The sequence below is a fragment of the Geotrypetes seraphini genome, chromosome 5 (genome assembly GCF_902459505.1).
Source record: "Geotrypetes seraphini chromosome 5, aGeoSer1.1, whole genome shotgun sequence".
NCBI lineage: Eukaryota > Metazoa > Chordata > Amphibia > Gymnophiona > Dermophiidae > Geotrypetes > Geotrypetes seraphini.
The window spans coordinates 152,816,982-152,834,958 of record NC_047088.1 but is presented as its reverse complement, the minus strand read 5'-3'; the positions used below and the strand labels follow the sequence as shown (position 1 = coordinate 152,834,958).

Here is a 17,977-nt window from a genome sequence, read left to right as displayed (position 1 = left end):
ACGATCAACGCGGCGTCTTCGGGCCGGCTCCCTGAGTGTTGCATTGCATAAAGCTGTGGGCAGCTGCTCCTTGCGCGCATCCCACGCCTCATCTGGAAGCTTTCCCTCTGAGTTGCGACGTCGGAGAGAAGGCTTCCGATTCAGGCGCAGGACACACGTAGGAGCCTTTTCCCACGGCTTTGTGCACTGTAGCACTCAGGAAGCCGGCCCGAAGACGCCGCATTGATTGCACCATGGACCGGTGGCTGATGAACACTGTCTTCTGCCTGATGGACGTGCCAGACCTGCGGACCGGCAGAAAATTTCTGCGGACCGGCGGTTGAAGAACACTGCACTACATCACCTTTATAATATAAGATTAAAATAAGCACCTTTTTGGACTTTTCACATAGATGTCCTGTTACAAAATTACTCCTAATATTCAGTAGATGGGAGTATGAATCATTACATGAAGCAGGGTCCAAAGTTCATACAGTTCAATAAGGTTACATGTAAATCATATTTCTCCAAGGACAATTTATTCACATGTATGGATAATGTTATTTGACAGAGCCCAGGCAAAGAAACTTCCCAGAAACATGTAGTAACCCCACCATGTGCACATGCATGCCATCCTGCCTGCCATTGCCGTGCAGGACAAGGTAGACGGCTGCTTTTTTTTTTTTTTTCTCTCCTCACAATTTTTTTTTTTTTTAATCTTTTATTTACATCAAAGAGAAAACAAGCTTTGATAAGGAAAAATAACAATGTCCTATAAGGAAATAATACTTATAATATTTAACATAAATGTACTATGCAGACAATCCACAACCTGAGGAGAGAGAATCAAGCATTACAAGGGTTGTTGCACTCCTCACAATTTTTTTGTGGCTTGCACATCTCAAGCTTTTGTAACCTTCGGCTCTTTTTCTGTGTTCCCCATTTCCCTTTGAGTCTCCTTAGAGACTTTTCAGAAATCTTAGGTTTCTTTTTTTTTTTTCCCACAGCTTATTAGGCTGCTTTGGTCTGAGCACTCTGGTTAGGACACTGTCACTTATTCTTACCCTTTCCCTCCATTCCTGTTTTCTTTTCCTTCCCTCTCTGCTTCCCCTCCCTCTGTCCATTCCTTTACCCTTTTTTAATTCCTCCCCCTCTTCCCTAGTTTTTGTCCCTTTTCTCTCTCCCCCCCCTCTAACCCACATATTTGTAAAGATACATCTTTAAGATTAAGATATCTTTTGACATCCCTAAGAAAGTTACTATCAGAAATATATAAATAAAATAACTATATCTATGTTTGTCTAAGGCAAAACATACTTTTTTTGTCCTTTCCATTCATCTTTGATCCCACTTTTAACTTACCTCCCTATTTTCTCTGCTTCCCCTCTTCTTGATATGTATACTTTGGAGTAAAAGTAGGAGAAGAAAGATATGATAGAGATGTTTAAATACCTATGTGGCATGAATGCATATTAGGCAAGACTTATTTGAAAGGAAGCTCTGGAATGAGAAGGCATAGGATGAAGTTAAGAGGTAATAGGTTCAGGAGTAATCTAAGGAAATATTTTTTAACAAAAAGGGTGGTAGATGCATGGAATAGTCTCCCAGTAGAGGTGGTGGAGACAAAGACTGTGTCGGAATTCAAGAAGGCATGGAACAGGCACGTGGAATCTCTTAGGGAGAGAAGGAGATAGTGGATGCTTTAGATAGGCAGACTGGATGGGCCGTTTGGCCATTATCTACCATCATGTTTCTATGAATACTTGTGTAGGAACATCCCCAAATTATTTTTCAGAAGCTTTTGAGAGTTCCACTGCATATGCACATAGGCCTTTGTGCTCACTGTGTCTACATAAGACCAGCCGGTCTATTAGATAGTTAACAAAATACAACTCCTAGGGAAGGAGGGTGAACCTTATGAATGTGTGTCTTGCTGTCCTGGAAGAACATCTGCTACAGCTGAGTAACTTTGCTTTCTCTCAGGACAAGCAGGACAGCATATTAACATATATGGAAATCCCTAGCTACCAGGCTGTATGATAAAAGGGGAAGAATGAATGAAGTCTGCAACAAGTTATGGTCTATAATCAATTTTTTTTTAAAAAAATCTTGATATTCAGCTGGAAGTGAACAGCGTTTTGTTTTTTTTCTCTGCTGCCAAATGCTAAAACCGGAAATTCAATGCCAGGCCCTGTCCTTTTCTCTTTCTTTTTTTTTTTTTAACAGCTGGGAACAGAAACAAAATGAACTTAGGGGGTAGAATTGGATTCTAGACTCCAAATAAATTCTGTAGGATTGTCTGACCAAACTGCCTGTTGCTTTGGGAATTTTGTTTCATAAAGCAGTGAAATGTGAATGTGTGGACTGATGATCACATTGCAGCTCTGCAAATCATCTGAATGGAGGCTGATCTCAAGTGTGCTACTGATGCAGCCATTACTCAGATAATATGAGCAGTGATAAGGCCCTCTAGAATCACCCCAGCCAGGGCATAAAAAAATGCCAACCAATTGGATAAAGTGCATCTGCTGATGGCTGTCCACAACCTGTTAGGGTAAAAAGAAATAAGAGCTGGGTGGAATGTCTAAGGGTTTTAGTCCTCTTCAGACAGAAGGTGAAGGAAAGCATAGGCCTATGTTTTCTGCTTTTATGAATTGTACAGTCACTGTCAGGGTTACAGAGAAGGAACGTGAGGAAGGGCAGTAAGTAGGCAGTAAGTTAGGCGCCGATTCAGAACTTTTAATTTTTTAATTGGCTTAATCAGCATGGTAATTGACAATGCCAGTTTTCAGCCAATCAATAAAACAAACAAACAAACATTAAACAATTTAAGAGTTTGGTGCTGAACTCTTAGGATGTCTAGCGCTGCCTAATTGGAGGCACCCTCCCACACCCATCTCAAACAGTGGGCTTGGTTATGGGCAGAGAATAGGCGAGGTCAAGTTAGGCATCGCTAGACATCTGACAAAGGCGCCTCCAAATTAGCAAGTGAAAAGATGGCCTATGTCTAGGATGCCTTGCGATGCCTAAATCCACTTAAGCACCATTAGGTGTGATTCTATAAATGGCACCTAGTGGTTGACAACTATGTCGAGTGGCTCCTACAATGTAGGCACCACTAGGCACCGTTTATAGAATCTGGGCCTAAGTGGCTCAAATGGAGCTGTCTTCAGCTGGCTGAGAATGACATTAAGATCCTTTGACATTGTAGGAGATTTGAGAGGAGACTTGAGTAAGAGTAAACCCCTCATGAATTGAACTATAGGCTGTACAGAAATAGGCCTACCTTCCACACAGTGATGGTAAGTACCATTTGCTTAACTAAGTGGTTTTTGAGACCAGATTCCGACAAAGTGTAGAAGATACTTGAGCAGTTTTTGTGTAGGACACGAAAAAAGGTCTAAGACTTTGCCTCATATCAGACAGAAAGTCTCCTTCACTTAAAGTTGTAAGACCTTTTAGTAGAATGTTTTCTAGAAGCATGCAGGGCTTGGGAAACATCCTCGTGCAGTTGAAGCTAATTAATCACTACCATGAGGGCCAGGGATTGACAGTTGGGATGGAGAAATGATCCTTTGCTCTGAGTGATGAGGGACAGAAAGCAGTCCAGTCTCTATGGTTCTTTGGAGGCTAGCTCCAGAAATAGCGGGAACCTTATCTGCCTTGGTTAATAGGGGGCAATGAGGATCATGGACACTTTGTCCTGTTTGAGTTTCAGCAAAGCCCTCACTATGAGAGGAATAAGAGGATATGCATATAAAAGACCTGACCTTCAATGAAGGAAAAAAGCATAGGAGACTTGTCTGTCATGTGATCCTAGTCTGGAACAATACTAAGGGGCATTGTTGTTGACATGAATGGCACAGAGATCCACCAAAGGAGTGCTCCACTCTCAGATCTCCTGGGCTAAGCCCATGCTAAGTGACCACTCATGAGGTTGCACCACTCTGCTCAGCTTGTCTGCCAGACTGTTGTATTTCCTAGCTGGGCTAAGAGTAACATCCTGTTCTAACAGGCCCAGTTCACAATCCTAGTTCTTCCTGATACAGGATGTATGAACCCGTGCCTACCTGCTGGTTGATGCAATACATCACAACCTGGTTATCTGTTTGAAAAAGAACAAATTTGTGCATTGACCAATCTCTTAAAGCCTTTAGAGCAGGGTTGTCCATTGTCGGCCCTGGAGGACTGCAATTGAGTTGGGTTTTCAGGATTTCCCCAATGAATCTGTATGGTAGGGGGACATTTAATATACATAAAACTTTGATGCTTGGAATGTTATCTGTCCCTGTATGCTTGGTCTGGCTATGGCCTTATGTATTTGCCTTTTATGATGTGTGATATTACTTTGTCATCAATAAAAATTGTTTCAACATAAAAGATAAATAAAGTTTTTTAAAAAATTGTGTCTTACCTGTTAATTTTCGTTCCTTTAAACATAACAGACCAGTCCAGATTAATGAGTTGAGTCCATCCACCAACAAATGTAGATAGGGAAACAAAATATTTTCAAGTACTTCACCCTTAAAGTAATTGTGCAGCCTGGAAAGTTCAGTATTTCGAATAGCAAAGCCATGATGCCGAAAAGCTGTATCTCTCATGTAAGAATAAGGTTAGAGTCACAAAACAAGGCAAACTTAACTGATCCTGAGGCATTTCACTGTCAGGAGACAAGGAGCCTTGATGTGAAAGAAATGTGCACAAATCACTACCTGTAAATGAAAAAGAACACACATGGAAAAATCAGATAGAGGTGGTATCTGGACTGGTCTGGTCTGATTAAAGGAAGAAAAAGTGTTACATAAGACATAATTTTAATCTTATTTTTTTATCTATGCCAGAGCAATGATCCAAGTAGGGTGGGATAACCAAAACTTTAGCAATGGAAGGCAAAAAGCTCCAAAAAGAAAGTAAACCATAGGACCCAAATATGAGTCCTAAAAGAAACAGGAAAGAAGAATAACTCCACATGAAAGTGCCAGAGAGCAAAACTGATATACTGCCAGGAAGCCTTGGACCCAGCTAGAGACTAAAGACATCAGGTCTTGAAGAAAAGGAAGGATTAATGTGCCAGCAGAGAGAAAATCAATTAAATCCAGAAAACATAACCCATAATTAGGCACAGAGGTTCAGAAGAATGCCCAGCAGAAAAGAACAGGGGGTAGAACCATGGCACCAGTTGGCAGAGGAATTGAGGAAGGAGCCCTTGCTGAAGAAACCAAGGAATGGAGAGAATAAAAAAAACTATAGAATCTGGGGCAACTGTGGACAGAGATATGTGTGTCCAACTCCACTCCAAACTCACCATACCCTGGGAGAGGACCAGGAGACTAACATGATCCCTGGAATAGCTTCTGCCAGGGGCCCATGCAAAGAGTCATGCATAGAGAAAGTGAATGAGCACAGAGTTCTTAGAGTAGAACCACCTTTAAACATACAGATCACCATCATAGCCAGAACGAACATGCTCTGGAGACTAGGGCCATAGAACAGATCTCTGCTACTGAGAAAACAGCATCCCTGTACAACGTCACAGACTCCATTGGGCAAACAGGCTTGTAATCAATACTTCTGATGGTACCTTGTGGCTGAAATGACAGAGATGTAGCAGCACTCTATCTGATAATGATGCATCTCCAGACATTTCTGTAAAGCTCAATGCACACAGGTGGAGCCATGACTGAGATGCAGAGATAGAGGTATGACAGAGGGACAGAGATGAGGCAATGTCCTGCATGCAGAGACCAGGCTGTGCTGTATTTACATAGAAGGATAACTATTCTACTTGTTGTGAGCACACTATGCTCTATGTGCAGAAACTATTAAACTGGAACCCGACAAAAGTAGAACGGAGGTAGCAAACATGCAAAGTAAGCACACAAGGAAGCTGCTATTATACAGCAGAAGGATGCAGTCAGAACACTGCAGATAAAAGTTTCACCGTCTAGCATAACAAGAGGGCTGTGCCAGCCTGTCATAAAAAAATGCTTTCAGGGAGCAGACAATAAAAATGCTGGAAACATACTGCCGAAAGGATGGAAACTGCAAGGAGCATCTTAGGATGCCGACAGAATGAGCCAGAAACAAACACTGTTAAAATGCAGCATAAAGGTAATTTGGAAGCCCGCAGCAGCATATAATGGGACTAGGATGTCACATAGAAGGATGCTAGTCGCATACCGCAGAGGAGGCAAGTATCTCACTGTGAGACTGCCAGCATGCAGCCTACAAGACAGCATTGCTCATATACAGTAGCAATTAAAAGATGGCACCTGCATACAGCACCGAGAGATGCAAACTACAGACAGCACAGAGAAAGTACTACCAGTCTACTACCTATAGTGTAAAAGGGTACAACCAACTTACTGCATATCAGGACATATCAGTATATAAAAGCATAACCTCAGCATATGCCAATAACAAACAGCAGATAAAAATGTAGCCCATATACCATAGCTAAGGATATGGTTAGCAGAACAGAAAGCGGTCAGCAAGAGCAGATAAGAAAGTGGCCAGCCAGCAGAAGCAAGAATATTTCCTGCCAGTAGAAAGGAAAACCCAGAATATAGCACACAAGATACTGCCTACACGTAGACTTTAAATATGCTGCCAGCATACATTACATATTGGTGCTGCAAGCACCAAAACTATAAGTCGTAAATAATAATAACTTTATTTTTCTATACCGCCATAGTCAAAAGACTTTAGGCGGTTCACATTGAAAGAAGGCTGGACAATCAGCAAATTACAGAGTGCTTGAAGAGAAAATATATGGGGAGAGAATACATAATAGATTGTAGGTACATGGGGAGAGATTGGAGATACATAAGGGAGAGATTGGAGATATTTGGGGAGAGAATACATGAGAGATTGGGGTTACCTGAGAAACACATCAGGGATCGCAGCGGGGCAGTAATAAAGTGGGAGAAGGTCAATTGCTTAGGCAATGAATTTGTCAAATAGAGCGGTTTTAATTGATTTTCAGAATGCGTTGTAGGTCTGTCCGGCTTTATTTATGTAGTTTCCCAGCCAGGATTGCTGTCTGTTTGCTTGGAGCATGAGCACACGGGTCCCCAGAATTCTGCCTACATGCTGCAACAAAAGAAGGTACCCCAGCATGCAGTCCACAAGTATGCCTCCAGCATGTAGCAGTCAAGGCTACTTTCAATAGAGAATATAGCAAAATATTGCAAACACACTAAACCTAAAAGATGTTATTCTCATGACCCCTAAAGCAGGACATCAGCACAAAGTACCCTAAGGTGTCCCCATGCCAGCATGGAACACAAGCAGATAATAATGCTCCTGACTATATGCCACCAGAAGCGCGTTGAGGTTATGCCAGCATGGAACCTCCTCAGAATGAACCCGCATGGAGTACATAATTAGCTGCTATCATGTCAGAGGGTAGCAACTAGTACCTATCCCAGCCATGTTTGGCCAATTCACTTCTCCCTTTGTATTCGCTGTGATAGGTGATTAACAGAACCGCAGATACAGAAAAACCGCAAATAACTTTTTCATATGTTATTCGCTGTTTTCTATTAAAAACCATCGTGAATATGGTGAAACCGGAAATAACATGGTGGGAGACCTGTTCCTGAAGGAGAGGCAAAACATGGTGAAGAAAGTGCTGGGAATCGGCAATTTTCTCTGTAAATGCTTGGAATCAGCAATTTCTCTATGCAAGCTGATGTAATTTTGGGGGAGGAGTCAGCAAGCTAAAAACCTTGAATAATCCAAACCGTGAATGCTGAAACCGCAAATACAGAGGGAGAAGTGTATATAGGCAGCTGTAGCCAACTAACAGCATCAGGAGATATCAGCCTAGGATTCTTCTGAAACATAACACAATAGGTGCTGTCAGAAGGAATATAAAAAGTAATGGGTAAAACATCCAGGAAAATGCTGTCAACAGGCAGGAGACAGGCATAAACTACTGAATAGCCAAAGAAAGCTGGTATGAAGCAGGAACCAGAAAACTGCCATTAAGTACTCTGTAAGGTTCTAGACCAGGGGTGGGCAACTCCAGTTCTCGAGGGCCGGAATCCAGTCGGGTTTTCAGGATTTCCCCAATGAATAAGAATTGAAAGCAGTGCATGCAAATAGATCTCATGCATATTCATTGGGGAAATCCTGAAAACCTAACTGGATTGCGACCCTCGAGGACCGGAATTGCCCACCCCTGTTCTAGACTCAAGATAATTTAGAAGCATAATTCCACATGTCAGTCCTTATAGCTCAGGGGTAGGGAACTCCGGTCCTCGAGAGCCGTATTCCAGTCGGGTTTTCAGGATTTCCCCAATGAATATGCTTTGAAAGCAGTGCATGCAAATAGATCTCATGTATATTCATTGGGGAAATCTTGAAAACCCGACTGGAATAAGACTCTCGAGGACCGGAGTTTCCTACCTCTGCTATAGCTGAACTCCAAGTCATCTGGAAGCAGTGGATGATGGTGGACATTCGTACTTTGGATGATGTGGTTTTAGAATTTAGATGGAAAGCTGCTTGACTTTTCATGACTGCAGAACAAATTTGGTATTGCTAAATCTCAAAATTATAAATGGTTGCAGTTGAAGCAGGTATTCAGGTGGGGATCCCTGATTGGCGAAATTTTAAAAATTATTATAGCTTACAGATCTTATGCTTCCAGACAGATTTCCTGGGACATCAGGCCGCTTTCCCCAAATGATGTGGTATATAGGCCAAGATGTCTCCAAAACTGTTGGATTGCGGGGCAAGCCCAAAACATGTGACTCAAAGATGCGTGAGCCTGATTGCATTTCGGGCAAGAATGCGACACAGTAATCCCCATCCGGGCTGCACGTTCCGGTGGAATGTAAAGTCTAAGAACAATTTTCAATTGCATTTCCCAGTGAGTAATATTGGGTGACACCTTCTGAATGTTCTTCAGGACCCGTTGTAACTGTTGAGCAGTCAACTGGCAATGCAAGTCCTCAGCCCACGCTGTCGCTAATATATCCAGATTCGTACTTGGTTGGCAATCCCGGATCCCCACAATATGAAATCGTAGAGGAATCCTCTGTTGGGCTGAAAGGCTGAAGAGTTCCGAAAGCGCCTCCCTGCAGACTTCAGTAAGGGCAGCCACTGGGAGGGACTGAACATAGTAACGGATCTGGTAATAGGCGAAGAGATCATTAGCCTGTAGGACAAAAGTTCGTTGCAGCTCGGCAAATGTGACCAGGCTCCCCTCCTCCAAAAACAGGTGAAAAAGATATTGTACACCTTGTGTTTGCCACCTAAGAAAGGTGGCATTTTGCATGCCCGGCTGGAAAGCTCCATTGCCCTGTATAGGCAAATATAAAGACACCCTAGAACAGTGTTCTTCAACCTTTTTACACCCGTGGACCGGCAGAAATAAAATAATTATTTTGTGGACCGGCAAACTACTAAGACCGAAATAAAAAAACACATTTTCGCCCCTTCTCCGCAAGCTAGGTCCCCACAAACCATCTGATCCCATCTGCACAAGCCTCAGTTATGATTTTATATTGAACGTATTTTATTAAAGTATAAAAAGAAACAATATTCTGTACAATTGTCATTTTATAAATATAAATATTCAGAGCAAGGATCAACAAAACCCCTGTCTCCCCTCCCCTTCACATATATCCCCTCTACTATCAAGAAAACTAAACAAGCCAAATTATTACAGAATGCTACACAGAAATATCATGCTAACAGAATACTGCAGTCACACATGATAGGAATAGTGTTAGGCTTTGCAGTCCCCAGTTATGTCTCTAGCAGGATATATATTTCAAATCTGATATATTGTAATGACAAAATAGAAATAAAATGATTTTTTTTCTACCTTTTGTGGTCTCTGCTTTCATCTTCTTTCCACTCTTCCTTCCAGCGTCTGCCCGTTCCATCCACTGTTTGGCCTCTCCCCCTTCCATATGTATCTGACTTCTTTCTATGCCCCTCTCCCCTTTCCATCCAGCCTATGCCTCCTCTCTCCTTTTTACATCATTCATTCCAGCTTCACTGCTTTATTCATTTTTATCTCTCCTACACCAGATCTAGCATCTTTATCCCTCTCTCATTTCTCTGCTGACCCCCTTTCCAGCATCAATCTCTCTCTACTTTCTCATTCCTGTCTCTCCCCTTTCCCTCCTCTAATCTCCCTGCCAGCTGTTTCCTTCTTTTTTTCCTTCTCCCTTCCTTCCTCCCCCCTATCTAACAGTAGCTCTCTTCCCAACCGTTTCCCTCTTCCCCTCCCAACAGCATCTCTCTTTCTACCTCCCTCCAGGTGCAGTAGCAGCTCTCCCTTTATCCAGCAGCTTCCCAGCCTCAACAGTGGCTTCCTCTCCTTCCAGCAGCTCTCAATACTTGCCTGCAGCAGTGATTTCCTTAGGCAGCCTTGGGTCCGTTGCCGCCTCTGAGGAAAGGGGAAGTTGCCAAAGTGAATCACTGCCCTGGTAAGTACAGAGCTGCCAGGAGAGGAGACAGCCACTGATGAAGGCTCCCCATGATCTTACTCCTGCTGTGCCCTGCACATTCACGACCCCCCCCCCAAGCCGGCAAAAACAGCTTTGCACTGGAGGCCCTGCCACCCAAGATGAGCCAGAGGCCCCTACCCGCCGCATGATGCACGTGGGCAGACTCTCAGCACAGACGCTACTGATGGCCCCAATCCACACGCTGACCCCCCCCCCCCCGGCACGCTTACCATCTCCCTTCTACTTGTACCTTCCCCGCGGCCCTCTTCGGCGACTCGGCAGGGGCAGCAATCAAGATAGGCTGCCAACGTCGGGCATTCCCTCTCTGAGTCCCGCCTATTTTGTTTCAACTTCCTGTTTCCGCATAGGTGAGACTCACAGAGGGAATGCCCGACGTCGGCAGCCTGTCTTGATCACCCGAGGCTGGGAGGAACAGAAGATTTCCGCGAACACCACCAGGGTAGGAAATTTAATGGCGTCCATCTCGCCGGCCCTGCGCGGACCGGCAGGAATTTTCTGCAGACCAGCACCGGTCCGCGGACCGGCGGTTGAAGAACTGTGCCCTAGAAGACAATTTGGCTGTTTTACAGACCCATGTCCAATAAACTCCTTTTTATAATGACAGGGGTTGCTATACAGCTGATTTTGAGAAATTGGAAAAACTGGAATAGGTTGAGTTACAGTTTTTGGTGGGAGTCTTTATGCCATGTTTTTAAAATGGAAAGGATGTTGGCTGTACAGCAGGGAAATTATAAAAAAATTTTGGTGGTTTGTTAGCCATTGATAAAGTACTGTAAGGATTGATTTTGCTTGTTGGTCATTTCATTATGCACATCCAAGGGGAGGGTGGGGATTCATAGGATGATTATAAGCTGGAATCTGCTGTTTTATTATTAATTAGAATGTGTGTTAAAATGATTGTTTAGGTATAATTATTAGGGCAAAGTGCTTTTATTGACTATTATATGTGTGTATAATTGTTATCCACTATGATTGTTTGAAACTTAAGATTTAAAAAAAAAAGAAACATGCTATGTCAGCCTAACATTCAGAAGAGTAGCTTTATGTCCCTAAGAAAGTCCAGATCCCTGGTGAGAATACAGCACAAGCTGTCACCACCCAAGGTTCACCACTCAAGAGCCAGACTAGAAATCAGCATCACAGTGCCCATTATACAGCTGCTAAAGAAGGTAGCCAGCTCTACCCAGAATACTGCTGGTGATTAAGAACCTTGGCAGACTTCAAAGAGACCTGCTGCCTAAGAAGAAGACTGGCCAAAATATATTAGAGCTGAAGAACCGCCAGATTGAAGTCAGCAGAAAAGCGCGGGAACTGAAGCAGGTGAAACACTAAACTCAACTGCCAGTGTCAACACTGAGAGAAAGCTCTCGATCAGATACCTTTTTTTGGGCGGGGGGGTGGGGGGGAACAGAGAGATACAGTTCTAATAAGCTATGGCAGGCAAAGTTCACAGCACAGGAAGTAAGAGAGTAATAAAATTACCTTTGAACGAGCAAAATAACTAGAAGCCATATACTTGTTGTGAACAATGTCTCTCATCAGGAATCCTCTTGAATGGACAAATGTCAGCCTCATAACACTCCCCAAAGTCACCACATTAGGCAGAAGTGGAGCTGGGATGGGGGAGGGAGTTAACACCACCGGGTGTCACCCAAACTAAGGAATGAGGGATCCAGTACTCCAGGTATCATCTATTTCCAGCAGGAATTGCCAGATAATCAGCTATAAACTGCTTAACTGATACCTGGACAAACCAGGTCAGGAGCTACCAGCCAAGCACCAGACAGGAGAGCTGCACAATCTGTCCAACAACCACTAGGAGACAGAGAAAATACTGAACATTCCAGGCTGCATGATAACCTTAAGAACATAAGAATAGCCTTACTGGGCCTTCTGTATAAGGTATCAAGGCCATAAGCCTCCTAAACTAGTCTCACAATAGAGCAATTTTACCGTATATACTTGAATATAAACCAGGATTTTGGGGCCAAAAAATTCATTGGCTTCCAATTGAAGCAAGAGATAGAGAATTTGCGGGAGCCATTCAGAAAGCCGCTTAGCGCTGAGCAGCAGTGTCAAAGTGCGCTCCTACTTAGTACTGCTCAGCGGCTGAAGCCGGAACTCACGGCAGTGAGCGACTGACTGGGTTAGCAGTGGGACAGGAGTGCAGAAAGCTAGCTCCTGCCTGCTACACTTCTGGACCACCAGGGATTCCAGCAGCAGAGGAGGTATGATGGACAGGGCAGAGAGATATGTGCAGTGCCTGGCAGGGAGGAGGCTGGGTGCAGTGCCTGGCAGGGGATGGAGGGAAGGGGGCTAGATGCAGAGCCTGACAAGGGAGGGAGGTTGGGACGCTGGGTGCAGATCCTGGCAGGGCAGGGCACTTGAACATTAAGCCGCCCGACTTATATTCGAGTCAACCATTTTTCCTCCTTTTGGGGGGGAAAATGGGAGTCCATATTCGATCGACTTATATTCGGGTATATACGGTATGTTCCATTATTCTCCACTCTTATTTTAAAGCTTGGGAGAAGCAGACCACATGCATCTTTGAGCATACTTTGCTTTATATTTCAAACAAGCCTGTCAAAGTAATGTAACTAAGCTTCATACCTTCACTGTGATCAAGCTCTGGTCTGAAGGACAAGAAAAGCCAGGAAAGTCCCACAAGAAGAGCTACAACCAAGTTGACCACAATCCAGGGCTGCAGAATCTGATTCTCAGAACCTACCATCCTAAACAAAGAATAAAACAGAAGATCCAACACTGGAAAATATGCATCAGATAAGTTAAACAAATCAAACTCAGGTTCAGGTAATCAGAAATGTCTCTTATTACTATAAGAAATATTTTCATGTCATACAAGGTGTCAAAGGAAAAAGTGCTCTCTTGTTTTTATAAGTACAGTAGGATTTATAAAATGAAATGCAATAAAACGGTGAATGAGTTGCCATGTTTTATAGGTGTGTTATGAAAGATTTCAAATCAGTAGAGCAAAGGTTTTCAAGCCAGTCCTTGGAACACACCTAGTCAGTCAGGTTTTCAGAACACCCAAAATAAATATTCATGAGAGAAATTTGCACGCACTGCCTCTACTGTATACAAACCTATCTCATGCATATTTATTGTGGCTATCTTAAAAACCAGACAAGCACGGTGTGTTCAACTACTGGGTTGAGAAGCCCTACTGTAGAGCAGTCAAAACATTCCCTTTGACATCTTCTAGTTAGTACAATAAAACATACCCTCACTGAGATTATTTTAGTTTTGTAGTGTATATGATGTTTTTTTGTTATTTTGTATTTTAGAATTAGTTATATTACTTGTGATTTCTTATTGTTTTAATATAATGTTTTTTTGATGCTGTATTTTACCTTGAGTTATTTTGGACAGTCAAACTGAAAGAATACATAATTCACCTTGATATGTAAATAAGACTGTTTTCAACACATCATGCATTTTAAAGAGAGTGGAATTTCTAAGATTTCTATTTTTTTGTTTTATTTTTATTTGAAGACCTATTGAAAATAAGCTTGTACAGCAGCAACAGCAAATGCTGTGCATTAAGAATCATCTTCTCATTTATACAAGTAGATTACAAATGTACTGTATAGGGCTCATAACTGAAACTTAAATACAGGTCGTCCAAGTACCGATAATCGAAACGGCTTTTTGGACATATCCAGGGACATTTAAGTCCTCTGAATGCCACTCTATGCCCAGAGCTGAAAGGAGCATTTTTGAAGGATGTGGGCCGACCTAGACTTGGTCAGACTGCAGGATAATCAAATGTTTGACAAGACTGCCTAGGTGAAACTTATATGCTGTGAGTTAGATGATATAAAAGACAGGTATAAGTGCCAAAAAGGTATCGAAAGTGACCAGGTAACCACTGCAGAGACAAAGTAAAGACCCCCACACACTCCCTCAGTGTTCACTGACCCCCCTCACACCCCCACAAAGATCGGAATAAAAATGTACATACCTGTCTCCAGAACATCAGCACATAGTATAGAACAGCCTAGTAGAGCTGCAAACAGGTCTCTTAAATAGCCTGGGGGGGTGGGTTAGTGAACCATAGAGAGGAGGACCCAGGCACATAAGCTACTCTAACCACTATATTTATGGTGGAACATGTATGCCTACCAACCCCCCCAACCCTACTGTACTGCCATATAGGTGCCACCTGCAGCTACAAGGGCTATTGGGGTTGTAGACAGGTGGATATAGTGGGTTTTGGGGGGCTCACCATAACCTATAAGGGAGTTGTGGTGAGATGTTTATGTGGCACCCTTACTGTGAAGTTCATAGCAGTGCCCTGTAAGGTGCCCCACTGCTCTGTTGCCATGTTTGGGTGGCCAGTCTTTTGCAATGCTGGCTGCTCCCATGTCCAAAAGATCTTGTTCTGGGCGTTTGGGTCTTGAATGAATTTTTGGTCGAGAATGTGGTATAAAGATAGACGTAGTGGCGGTCTGGATGATCAAATGTCTGGATGTACAGATAGACGATTTTCAAAAAACAGAATAGTAATGAATAAGTTACACTTTTCCCAATCTTAATACACATGTGGATTTGGGGGGGGGGGGATTTATTGTTTTTCCATTAAGAATATATAGATGATTGTCGTAAGATATTATTCTCATGTGGTATATATTAGTTGTATATGAATTTGGGAGGGGGGTGGGGGTTAAATCTTCTTGGTGTATGATATTGAAAATTTTTCAAGTGATGTTGTATTATATTTGGTTGATATTTACTGTACACTTGTTGTAAGTTTAAAAATGAATAAAGAAATTTAAAAAAAACAAAAAACAGAATAGTTTAGATGTACTTTTCGAGAATGGACATTTACCGGTGCTGACCTTGGGCGACTATCACCTTATGTCCAAATCGGACTTAGATGTTTCTTTCAATTATGGTCCTCCACCTGTTTTCTCTTACAGACTTAGGTGCTCAGAGCTCCACCATGATGACTACAACACTCTTAGCAGGACACATTAGGTGCCAAATTATAGAATTGCCCTTACTCTATTTAGAGCAATATCCCTACACAATTACTCACCAGAGACTGCCATTCTCCAATGGAACTGTGTAAAGGTTTATCTTGTCACTTGTCATCTGCTGGCTCAGTGAAAGGATGAGCGCAGCAAAGTACACTAAAGAAATGGAGAAAAACCACTTATACCCTGGACATCTACATACTAAGAATATATGCAATGGGGACCGCAATAATCATCAACATTTCTGCTTATCTTTTTTTCTAACCGTTCATATTTAAAATACATTGGTCAAAAGATTTGAATATCTAGACTTGAAAGAACAGTTCCTCCTTATTTCAGATGCCAATAATTTTGCATAAGAGGAGGCTTGAGAGAAGGAAAATATACTTCCTCTGATGTGCTCATTAAAACCACTGTTAAAGGTGGTGATCCACTGACGAGTCAAATTTGCTTTCATAGTACACTGGGCAGTCAGCTATGGCACTCTCCCTTCTTCTTTCTCATGAGCTGATTCTCTAACGTCACCATGCATTTAACAATAGCACTAAATCATTGCTATATACACGTATTTTACCTCCCAATTCTCAAAACTGTTCACAGTGATTTTTTTTCTGTGCTTTCTAGCAGCCTCTGATTGTACTATGCAAATGTAGCACAACAAAATCATTAATATTAAAATGAGCTCTCCTTGCAATTCTCAAAAAGGAACGCCCCTCCATTTATGAGGAATTGGAGCCAATATTTACCAGAAGGGTCTGAGCTGTCATAGCTTTACTTTCCTATCAGTGCCTGAGTGCTGATTGGCTCAGGCACTGACAGGAAATTAAAGCAGTTCAGACCTGCCACTGAAAACACATAGCCACAGTTCCCTCCCCTTTTCCAGAGCCTGGTGATCTAGTGGCCTCCCACTGATGCTTACCCCCACCCTCCACCCCGAACCCCATGTGGAAGATTGGCAGGGAGGATTCCCACTCCCTCCTGCCGGCAAGGCCCCCCCCCCCCTACACCCCTGTAACAAGGTATGGTGGAGGGGCAGTGTCAGGGGGGCTACACAAGACCACCATGGTGGGAGACCTTTTGGCAGGAGGGAATGGACATCCTTCTTGCCAATCTTCAGTACGGGGGTGGTGGCAGGCTTAATTTAATGGTAGGGAGTAGTGGGGCTCGTCCCGGTGGAGGGGATGGGGCTATCTCTGCCAGCTGAGCCAATCATGGCAGGGGGAGCCCCGGTCAGCTCAGCCAGCAGGGAGAGCAGCAGCCATGTTTGACAGGAGGGAAGATCTATGCCTAGCGATTACTCTTCTGAGCAACTGTCAGGCACAGTTCCTGCCCCCCTATTCCCGGCAATTCTCTGCACAAATAGCATGCATATAATTTGCATGCTATTGTGCTGAGAATCGCCAATAAAACAAAAATCGCTCCCACCACAGTATTTTTTTAACATGGTATCAGAGCTTAGAGAATCTGGCCCTCAGCCACCTGGTCAGAGAATTGCCCATGAATTGCTTCTTTATGAGCTCCCACCAATGATCTCAGACCTTTAGGCAGGTGACCATGGGAGCAGAAAGGAACACTTCTAACTCTACCAGTTTGTTTATAAATCCCAAAGCAGTTTTGCCCACTGAGAACAAAATATGCAACCAATAAAAAGAACAACCAGCAAGACTGCCTGCCTTTTCAAGCACTACTCCTTTAAATTAAAAAAAAAACCCCAAACATGACTGACGATGAACTAACTAGAAGTTAGGCTTATGGCCCTCATTCTCCTTTGCCTCTTCTGAAGCAAAGAGTGGCCTAATGATAGAGCTGCTGCCTCTGCACCCAGAGGTTGTAGGATTGAATGCTAGGACTGCTTCTTGTGACCCTAGGCAAGTCACTTAATCCTCCATTGCCCCAGGTTCAAAATATGTAAACCACTTTGAATGTGTAACCACAAAAAAACAAAATAGTATACAAATCCCATTCCTTTCCCTCTTCTGGTCTCTGCTACTTCAAAAGCACAATTGCTACAGAATGTAGTTAAATATACCTCTTTGCTGAGGTGCTGATGCTTTTTGTTTGATACTCTGGGTTGAGTCGGAGGTTATGGTGCCCACCTTCCTATGCTACATGCATCTGCAGTCAATGCAGTTTTCTGCTTTGTTTCATGGGTTATTTGTGACATCATGGTAGCTTTTTCTTATGCATTCCTGTATTTAAATTAGCATATCGGCTGCTATTGAATGATTCTTTCTACAGTGTACTCACAGAAAGACGCCACGGCCGAAGGGTCAAGAGTAAGAAAGCCTCGTACTGCCACCGACACTTTAGCCAAGTCAATCCTGCAATTATAGTGAAAAAAGGTTTAAATCAAAACAGCGAGAGTGCGTCCAGTGCTGGAGTTTGCAGAATCTTCATATTCTACCATTCATTTTGATATTTTAGTGCAGGAAAATGTACCTGCCATATTTTTCTGCTGCAGTAAACAGATACCGGTACATTGTAAGACCTCACCTTTTAAAGGTAGAA

General features: G+C 42.9%; 1 protein-coding gene across 3 annotated transcripts in view; it reads right to left on the bottom strand.

Moving 5' to 3' along the window:
* The window catches only part of TMEM237 (transmembrane protein 237), a 58,376-nt gene that overhangs the window by 1,460 nt on the left and 38,939 nt on the right, over window positions 1-17,977 (bottom strand). For 2 of the 3 annotated variants that reach the window (XM_033945801.1, XM_033945800.1), the window contains exons 10-13: window positions 17,717-17,790; window positions 15,532-15,625; window positions 13,083-13,204; window positions 4,394-4,691 (exon numbers count right to left, since the gene is read on the bottom strand). In XM_033945801.1, coding sequence (XP_033801692.1) covers window positions 4,531-4,691; window positions 13,083-13,204; window positions 15,532-15,625; window positions 17,717-17,790 — 451 coding nt within the window. In that variant the 3' untranslated portion in view covers window positions 4,394-4,530. The remainder of the gene's footprint in view (window positions 1-4,393; window positions 4,692-13,082; window positions 13,205-15,531; window positions 15,626-17,716; window positions 17,791-17,977) is intronic. The other variant, XM_033945803.1, reaches the window with a different exon arrangement.